The following is a 10,106-nucleotide window of genomic DNA, read 5'->3' on the forward strand; positions in this document are numbered from 1 at the left end:
ATCCGGTGGGACTGGAGTTGGGGTCAGGATGAGATGATTTACATAACAGTTCCACTGTGCAGAGCCATCACCATCTTGGCCCTAGTCTATTGCCTTCTGCCCAGTTTCCTATTAGGTGCCTTTTGAGCCATGGAGATCCTGGTCCAGCCTACAGAGTTGGGGGAAAGAAGCAAGGTGAATTGGAGGAGCTAGAAATTGGGTGCTTAAGTCCCTTCCCATTGTCTGCTGGCTAACACTCCCCACTGGACATTATCTCTTTGCTGCTGGCTTAACTTTTTGTAACTTGTAAGGCTATCCTGAACCTCCTGTATCTTCTGTGCTGGGATTACTCTTTGATGTCTTTCTCGGTGTCTTGAATAATTTTCTCATTTGTTCTTTAAATTTTGTTTGATTCTATTTATGAATGTGCACACATGCATGGCATGGGTTTATTCCACCACGTAGGTTGTAGGTTCTGGGGGTCAAACTCAAGTTGTCAACCTTGTCAGCCAGTACTTTCCCACTGAGTCATATCACTGGGCCCCCTTCACTTGTTACTGACAAGTCTAATAGTGTCTTTAATTACTGCTTCAGGTGTATGTAGTTTTCCCACTAAGAGAACCAAAAGTAGGACCTGTGTGTCTTAGTTCTTTGTATCTCCCCAGAGACATTAAGAAACAGGATTGGCTTTAGACATTTCATCCCAAACCAGCATCTTTGAGTGCAGGACTCACTGTCTGACAACTTCAGGTATGTGGACTTGATCTAGGGAGATGAGTTGGGCCAGCTCCCCAAGGCTGTCCAGAAATCGGATCTTTCGTGTGAACTTGGAACTGAGGAGAAAGAACAAATCAATTATGTTTTGTATTTGGAGAGTGACCCTGGAGGATGTCATAGAGGGAAATGTAGCAAGCCGAACGGTAAGGCTAGAAAGAGTAGAGTAACACTTCCTTAATGTCAGTAGTGACAATAGAAAAAGAGATGTCTTTGTGCCTTGAACTAGTACCTGATAAAGGGCCGAACCAGTGCCAGGAATGCCTTCACATACCACGTAGCATGGACAACCACCAGAGCTCGAAGGTTTTTCCGAAGCCTGAGGAAGAATCCAATATGATCCCTGTTCCACCTTTGTCCATTGGGAGCAGGTGGGTTATCTTCTATGCTCCAGGCTCCTTGGTGTCTCTCTCTTCCAAATTTCTCCAGCAGCTGTGCCTAATCCCCATGCCTTGAATTTGTCCCAATTTATTTAGCTCTCTATACTCCATGTTTAGGGAATGTTCATTTAACAGTTCCCCTGTCTCTGCAACTCATTTTCCTCCAGCCCACACAAATTCATTTTGCAAACTTCTCCACCTTTTCCACTATGCAGCCTGGTGACAGAAAACTCCCAGTGGAGCCGGGCATTGGTGGCGCACGCCTTTAATTCCAGCACTCGGGAGGCAGAGGCAGTCATATCTCTGTGAGTTCAAGACCAGCCTGGTCTACAAGAGCTAGTTCCAGGACAGCCTCCAAAACCACAGAGAAACCCTGTCTCGGAAAACCAAAACCAACCAACCAAACAAACAAACAAACAAAAAACCCCTCCAAGGAAGTCAGGTGTAGTGATGCCTATGATCTCAGCACTCTGTAACCCAGCAGAGCCAAGTGAATCAGGAATTCAAGGCCAACTGGGGCTACATTGAGAGTTTGAAGTCAACATAGACTACATGAGCCCCTATATAAAATAAGCCCCTCTCCCAAACAAGAAACAATAAAGCTCTTAAGTAGGAAAAAGATCAGCAAGGATAAAAAAATGGAAAAGATGCATGAAAGAAAATTAAGCAAGGGCGAGAAGGCCCAAGGCAGGCAAGGTGGTAACACCTTTATCCTAGCATTGGGGAGTTAGAGAGGCAGGAAGACCAGTAGTTCAAGATTGTTTGGCTACATAGATAGTTCAAGGCCAGCCTGGATTATATGAGATCCTATCTCCAATAGAATAATTAAGTAAATGGCTGGGTGGTGGTAGTGTACGCCTTCAGTCCCAAAGGAGGCAGAGGCGAGTTTGAAGCCATCCTGGTCTACAGAGTGAGTTCCAGGACAGACAGGACTGTTACACAGAGAAACCCTGCTTTGAAACAAACAAATGATGAGGAAACAAAGAGAAAGAAAGGAACATGATGTGGGGAATGAGATCTGCCTGCCTCTGCCTCCGGAGTAGGGAATGGTTTATACATCAGGGATGTAGGAAGAGGAAGAGAAAGCAGTAGAGCTATGGAAAGGAAGTGTCAAGCCTAGAGAAAAGGGAAGTGACTCCATGCACCAGGTAACATCCATGGGAATTCACAGGAATCTAAACGGGAAAGCTAAGTGACGTGTCCAAACTGTAGCTACTAAGTCCTAAGGGCTATAGTCCCTGACTGAACAAGATACAACAGGACACACTTCTGAAGGGAGGTAGATGGACAAAGAAAGGAGATGGGCATGGTAACTCAGGCCAGTGATCCCAGGACTCAAGAGGCTAGGGTAGGGGGACCTTGCATTTGAGGACAACATGAGCTATATAGCAATTAATTCTCAGAAAAGGAAAAAAGGAAACAACAAAATAATCAAATGGAAGAAGAAAAAGATAGAAAAATGGGGAAGAAGTAGAGAGCTGTGTCCCTCTTGTCCTGGGTCTCACCTCCTATCCAAGGTGCGGTAACACTGGCGTATCCAGCTCAGAGGTGGCACTTGGGCCCTGCTTGTGCCTCCACTCAAGTGAACAAGCAGATAATTCTCAGCTACCAGCAGCTCCAAAGTTCCCACCATATACCTGGAGAACAATATTGCAGGGAAGGTGTGTGCCCTGAGTTTTGGGAGCTCAGACACATGAATACAGAGATCCTCCAGTCAGCTACTGGTTCTGGACATGGGTCTTTTCCACTCTCCTCCCTTAACCCCCTTTACAAGCCTGTTTGTGTTTCCACCTCACCTGAACAAGTGTTCCATGACATAGGTGTAGTTGGGAATGCTGCTTCGGGGTAGATAGCAGGAAGCAAAGAGGATGACAGCATTGAGGCCATCACCATGGTAACCTAGGGACCAACCAATATGAGGAAAATTCACTTACTTACAAATCTGTAAATAGACAGTACTTCTATTTAGGATGAGGGACACAGAGGGTCTTTGGAAGTCACAAAAAGGATGCTAAACCTGTTGAGTTTCCAGCTAAGGGATGTCAGTCAAGCTGTCAGAGTGGTTTTGTGTGTGGGGGTGGGTGGGTAGGTGGGTGGTTTCTTATGAGTGTGTTGCCTGCAAGTATGTATATAAACCATGGAGAAGAGAAGAGCTTGTGAGATCACCGGGAACAGGGTTACTGATAGTTGTGAGTAGTCATGTGATTGCTAGAAACCAAGCCCCGGTGCTTTGCAAGAGCAACAAGAACTCTTGCCTGCTGAACCATCTCTCCAGCATGACTGTTGCCATAGCTGCTGTTTCCATTTATTATTATTGTGTATGTGCCTGTATGAGTCCATGTGGGTGGGGGTCAGAGGACAATTTTTGCAGTTAGTTCTCTCCTTGCACCTCTCCGTGGGTTCTGGGGTTCAAACTCAGGTTACCAGGCACACATGGCAAGTGCCTTTACCCTCTGGCCTAGAATGCCACAATTTTTACTCTTGTATTGCCTTTGCCATTACCTCCATGAGACAGCACTCTTTTATAGGGCTCGATGATGGTCATATCTACTCGCTGCTCTCGCTGTCCAGTTCGGAACACTCTCCAGCGATGACCATCTTCTCCAGCCACATCCCACACACAACCCCGGCCCAGCCTTTCAGCTGCCTCACTGGGCCCCAGGCCCTCTGCCCGAGGCAAATCATCTAAAACATAGAAGGGAAGAATCCAGTCCTTCTTCCTCAGCTTCCTGAGTGCTAGGAATTTTTTTTTCTTTTTTCTTTTGGACACAAGCTTGCTTTCTGTAGCCCTACCTGTCCTGGAACTCAATCTGTAGACCAGGCTGGCCTGAAACTCACAGAGACCCGCCTGCCTCTGCCTCCTGAGTATTGGGATTAAATGCACAGCACCACTACTGCCCAGCCAGAGTGCTAGGATGCCAGGTGTCCACTACTCCATCTGGCTGAATTTACTATTTAATCTCTCGTGTTTCAATATTTCCATTGGCTCTCAGTTTATCCAATTAACTCAACAATTTGTGCCTCTTTCTTCTACTACTCCTTAACTTTCCCTTCCCCTTTCCCCTTAGGGTGCTCATTCCCCCCACCCCAGTCTCAAGCTGCCTGGACTGGTCTTCAACTCACTATGTAACCAAAGATGACCTTGAACTTCTGTCCATACCTCCCAACCCCTATGGTTATAGGTAAGCACAACCATTTCTACTAGGGATCAAACCCAGGACTCCACGCACGATAGGCAAGCAGCACTCTGAACTAAACTCAGTTTGCATCCCATGTAGCTATTGAGCTCTCAGTCCTTCCACCCCAGGGTCCCCCATAGCTGGGATTACAAGTTGCTTCACAGTTTCCAACTCACACACTCTTACTTCTTTCCCTCTTCTTAACACAGGCTCACGTACAGTTCTGGCTTTTTAAAACATGTGTATAGGGATCTAACTCAGGGCCTCTTGCTTGTGTGGCAAGGGCTTTGCCAAAGGAGGTATGAGCCCAAGTTGTTTTCAGTTTATAGCCATTAAATGTGACCCGACATCTCATGATTAAAACCTTCATGTTGCCAGGTGGAGGTGGCGCACACCTTTAATCCCACCACTCATGAGGCAGAAGCAGGAAGATCTCTAGAGACCAGCCAGGGCTATACACAGAAACCCTGGCTCAAAAAACCAGGAGAAAAAGCCTTCAGTTATTCCTCATTGTCTAGTCTACACCTTAGCATATCGGCCACCATGACACAAACTTTGCCAGTGTAACCAAGCACTAGCTTTTCATACTCTGCCTCCCAGCCCTTCATGTCTAGTCAGCTTTGTGCTTGAATTCCCCGTGTGCCAGGCCTGACTTGCTATGTCTACCTAGAACACCTCCTCTTCAAACCTGATGAACACAACCCTTAACTTCAGAACTTGACTTGGCATCTCCTCTGAATCCCTGACATCCACCGAGAGCCTGACGTCAGCTGCAATTATTTATAGGCAGTTGTTTCCTACTAAACACTATTTCCTAAGAGCAGGGCACTTTATGTGTCTGTTTGTTTATTTAGTTCATTTGGGAGACAGCTTCCTTTTGTAGGCTAGACTGTTCTCAAACTCCTGGCAATCTTCCCAGAGTCTTTAGCCTAAGAGCTACAACACACACACACACACACACACACACACACACACACACACACACACACACACACACACCACCTCAGCTTTTTGTCCTTATAACCTCAGGCCTGTCAGGTGACAGCTGGTGGCTGTAGTCGCAGCACTTGGGAGGTCAAGACAAGAAAGATCTTGAGTTTGAGAACAGCCTGGGTTACAAGAGAGACCCTGTCCCAAACACAACAGTGATAAGATTCAATCCTAGTTCAGGAAAGCATGGACAGGCATTTACACAGGATTTTTCTGTGTAATAGCTCTAGCTGTCCTGAAACTTGATTTGCAGACCAGGTTGGCCTCGAACTCACAGAGATCCATTTGTCTCTGCCTCCTAAATACTGGGATTAAAGGCATGCACCACCACCACCACCCAGCTGCTCTTTTTTTTTTTTTTTAACCTCAATATTTTTCTCTTTTGTCTGTTTGCTTTTTATTTTTGAGATAAGTCTCACTATGTATTCTAGACTAGCCTCACACTCACAGATGTCCACCTGCCTCTGCTTCCCAAATGCTGGGAAGCTTGACCACCATGTCAAGCTTCTATCTTTTTCTTCATAAATCTCCCTCCCAGACTGTGGCTGATTTCCTGTCCACTGTGGAGGCTGTCCCTTTCCTTTCTAAGGAAATCAATGTTTCTGGTCTGTTCTCTCAGCCACTACATCATCTGGTTTTAATTCTTAATTCTTTTAGATTTATTACTTGATATGCCTGGGTGTTTTGCCTGCATGTATGCATGTGCACCCTATGTGTGTGCCTGGTACCCTTGAAGGTCAGAAAGGGCATCAGATTTCCTGGGACTGGAGTTACAGACAGCTGCCATGTGGGTGCTGGGAATCAAACCCAGCTCCTCTGGAAGAGCAGCCAGTGCTCCTAACCACTGAGCCAACACTTCTGCCTCCCCTTATTGTCCTATTATCCCATCCCATCCATCCACCCTGCATTTTCTATCAGCTTCTATTTTATCAGCCCCATCCTTGGGATTGTTCACACCTTCCCATTCAAATTCATGTCCACTGTCAAGCTGCTCAGAGTCTGAAGGCGTCTCCAGTTCATCCACCTCCAGGTCCAAGCTGCCATCCGAAGAGGAAGACTCGGAGTGGGTGGGAGAAGCTCCAGTGTCTCCTGTTCCCTCAGTCAGATTCAGCTTCAGTTCTGGGGCAGAGAGACGCTTTCGCATGGGGCGCTGGCCACACAGGGCCAGAGTGCTGGGGGTACCTGAGGTTGGGAGATAGGAGGGGAAATACCCAAGCGGAAAACCCACGTGAGTTGATGGCGATTCAACATGCCTGCGTAGGGTGGAACCAAATCCTGCACCCCTGCCACTGCAAAGGAAGACACAAGAGGACCACCAGGCAGCCTGGCTACATGAGCCTCTATATTAAACAAGGACTTCTGTATAAGGAGTCATGAAACCAGGCTTGGGGGCTCACATCTGCAATTACAGCGTTGAGGCAGAGGCAGGAGGACAGATGAAGTTTTGTCTGTTTGCTTGTTTTTTTTTTTTTTTCTGTGTGTATGGCTATTTCTCATACATGTTTGTCTGTGTACTACATGTGTACCTGGTACTGTCAGAGCCCAGAAGGGAGTGTCAGATCCTCTGGGACTGGGGTGAAGCATGGTTATGAGCCACCATGTGGCTTCTGGGAATCAAACAGAAGAGTAGCCAGTACTCTTAACTGCTGAGCCATCTCTCCAGCCCTGATAACTTCAAGTTTGAGCCAATTCAGGCTACATATGAGTTCCGAGTAGAGACTGTCAGAAATACCTCAGGTGTGGTGGTGCACACTTTTAATCCCAGTGCTAGGGAGGCAGACAGGTAGAGCTCTCTGAGTTCAAAGTCAGTCTAGTCTATAAATGAGTTCCAGGCCAGCCAGGGCCTGGACTGAGACATTGTTTCAAGCAAGCAAACAAACAGAAAACCCAAGCAACAATAGTAACAACAACACCTAAAATAAAATTTTAAAGGAGATCACACCTGTGCATTCTGAGACAGGGAAGTGACACAGGGCAAGTGGAAAGGGAGAAAGTGGACTGCCAAGGACAGAAGCTACAGCGAAGGCTCTCGCCTTAAAACCAGCCCACAAGCAGACTCAAGCTCCAGGCCGCGCTGCCCCTCTCCTTCCTACCTGCCTGTGAGTCTGTGTGAGGGTCTTCGGGATCTCCAGCTGGGCCAGCCTCCTCCGGAAGCAATCTAGAGTAGGGATTGAACCAGGACTTACACACAAGCACCCAGACAGGTGTGTGTGTGTGTGTGTGTGTGTGTGTGTGTGTGTGTGTGTGTGTGGTGTGCCCAGTGCCCTTGGAGGCCAGAAGGTGTCAGATCCCCTGGGACTGGACTAAGAGACGGTGTGGGCCATCGTGTAGGTTATGAGAGTCAAAGCCTGTGCTCTGGAAGACAAGGGCTCTCGGCCTTACCTGGGGAACTCTTCATCCTGCCATTCTTCCCTCAGTTCCAGCTCTCCAAGTCTCAGGGCTGCTCCTGGCTCTGCGACGCCTGCCTTCTCCCCAGCCCTGACATCAGAGCCCCCCACCCCAGAAGAAATGATCATGAGACAACCTAGACAGTATCCTGAGGGAGCCAGACGGTAGGTGGCAGACACTGGAGTGAAGAACATGTCACAGAGGGCACTTGTCTATGTCTACCTTTCCCACTCACTTGCTGCTGAGGGGAAGGGCCATCACGTGATCCCTTGGCCTCTATGGCAGCGTGTGGCTTCACCTACAGTGTAGGAGCAGAAGGCACCCCACATGACAACTGGCTGGAACCCAGACAGACCTGCCCAGTTAGCCGTGAGCAAAGCAGTAGCAGATGGCACCGAGTCAGCCCTGCCTTTCTACTGTGCTGGGGAAATATGGCACAGGTAAAGCCGGGGAGAAAGAAAGGAGATCCACTGGGAAGCAACCGGGGTAGAAATTCCGTTCTGGGCCAGGTTTCCTAGTGGCCATTCTAGAGGGTGGGGCTTGGGCTTAGATTAGAGAGAGGGGGAGAGACAGACAGAAAGGGAGAGGGAGACAGAGAAAGAGAGAGAGAGAGAGAAGGTGGTCTGTCAGACATAAGATAGGAACCTTAAACCGTGGAATTGTTCCATACTGTATTACTTCCCGGCCCCAAACCACCCTGTCTCTAAATTCCTGCTCTTCATGCTCTTCCTTGAGGAACCCGGGAAGGCTTGGGTGGTAGGAAACGCCCTCTCTCCGTCTTGTCAGGCCAAGCCCTTACTTACCCTACTTCTAAAGTCTTTTTTCCTGTTTCTTGTATAGTTCCCATCCTCACCAGTCGCCCTGTGCTCTGTGGACACTTTCCGCAGGGTAGGAGGCTGTGGTCCTGGCCCCCACTGCTCTCCTGTCTCAGCTGTGCTCTTGCCTCTAAGGAACAGGAGGTGTGGAAGGGAGGTAACCTCATCTTCAAACAGGTTTTGCTACCTCCCCTCCCAAGGAGCAGGTTTGCCCAAAAGCCCAGCCTCTTGTGTGGGGGCGGGCTTTCGGGTGTGAGAGTGAGATTTCTAAGGTGGCGATTTGTTCTCCAGTCCAGATTCTTTATAACCTGGAAGCCTTTTATTTTGCCCTTTTAAGGGGGGTGGGGGTAATTACAAGATAGTGAGTGTGTGTGTGTGTGTGTGTGTGTGTGTGTGTGTGTGCGTGTGCATGTGCGTGTGCGCACATTCCTGGAGAAGTCCGGAGCTAACATTGGATATCTTATTCAGGAAATCTGAGGCAGGGTGTCTTCACTGAACCCAGAGCTCACCGAGTCTAGTTTTTGCTAGTCAGTTTTAACTCCAGGGATTCCCTGAGAGCTGGGGTTACAGGTGGATGCCCCACCTACCCAGCCAAACTTAGGTCTTCTTCCTTGAATAAGTGCCTATCCATTAAGCCAACCCCCCAACCCTTTATTTTCCAGTGTCTTACATTTTATAACAGTTTAATATGGAATGTGTGGGTGATCTTTCACCTCAGTGTGTTTTTGAGTGTATGAGTGGGTGTGTGCACCCTCGCACGTGCAAGGAGGCCAGGAGAGGGCGGCTTCTTCTGTAACCCTGGATCCTGGCTTTTGCATTGGTTAAGCTGGAATCCTACAGCAGTTTTCTTTAGTCTCTCTTGAAGCTGGGGATACTGGCCTTTGTAGAACTGCAACAGTGCTGGGATCTGAAATCTAGGCTTAAGGATCGAGAAGAAAGCACTTTTAACAGGGTTTCTCTGTGTAGCCCTGGCTGTCCTGAAACTCCTCTGTAGACCAGGCTGGCCTCGAACTGACAGGGATCCACCTGCCTCTGCCACCTGAGTGCTGGGATTAAAGGCACGTGCCACCACCACCTGGCTTGGGAAGAAAGCACTTTTAACTGCTGAGCCATCTTTTTAGCCTTGGAAGCTTTAAAAATATTGTTTTTAATTTTGTGTGCATGAGTGTCATCTGCATATGTGTCTACGCACCGTGTGTGCCTGGTGCTCTCCGGAGATAGAAAAGTGTGTTAGATCTCTTGGGACTGGAGTTACGGACAGTTGTGAGCCCTGTAGGTTCTGGGAAACATACCCAGGTCTGCTAGAAGAGCAGCCAGTACTCTTAACCACCAAGTCATCTGTCCAGCCCTTAAAATGTAATTTTTTTCCAAGATAGGGTTTCTCTGTGTGTAGTTCTGGCTGTCCTGGAACTTACTCTGTAGACCAGGATGGCCCCACAGTCACAGAGATCCACCTGCTGGTATTAAAGGGGGTGTGCCACATTTTATTTTTGAATGTGTGTATATGACATCTTTGAGAATTGGTACTCTCCTTCTACCATGTAGGTCCTAGGGATCAACTTCAGTTGGTCATCTTGGTACTAGGTGCCTTTGTCCACATC

General features: G+C 48.0%; 1 protein-coding gene across 1 annotated transcript; it reads right to left on the minus strand.

Moving 5' to 3' along the window:
• Positions 1 to 2: 2 nt before the first annotated feature.
• Bnipl (BCL2 interacting protein like) lies at positions 3 to 8,621 on the minus strand. Its single transcript, XM_051198906.1, has 10 exons — positions 8,494 to 8,621; positions 7,685 to 7,780; positions 7,396 to 7,460; positions 6,260 to 6,484; positions 3,636 to 3,818; positions 2,930 to 3,032; positions 2,639 to 2,770; positions 986 to 1,072; positions 714 to 812; positions 3 to 148 (listed from the first exon to the last, which is right to left on the minus strand). The coding sequence occupies exons 1-10, from the start codon at positions 8,535 to 8,537 to the stop codon at positions 112 to 114; spliced, it is 1,071 nt and encodes a 356-aa protein (XP_051054863.1). The 5' UTR covers positions 8,538 to 8,621; the 3' UTR covers positions 3 to 111.
• Between the last annotated feature and the right edge of the window lie 1,485 nt (positions 8,622 to 10,106).

This window comes from Phodopus roborovskii, unplaced genomic scaffold, assembly GCF_943737965.1.
Source record: "Phodopus roborovskii unplaced genomic scaffold, PHOROB, whole genome shotgun sequence".
In the NCBI taxonomy this organism is placed as follows: domain Eukaryota; kingdom Metazoa; phylum Chordata; class Mammalia; order Rodentia; family Cricetidae; genus Phodopus; species Phodopus roborovskii.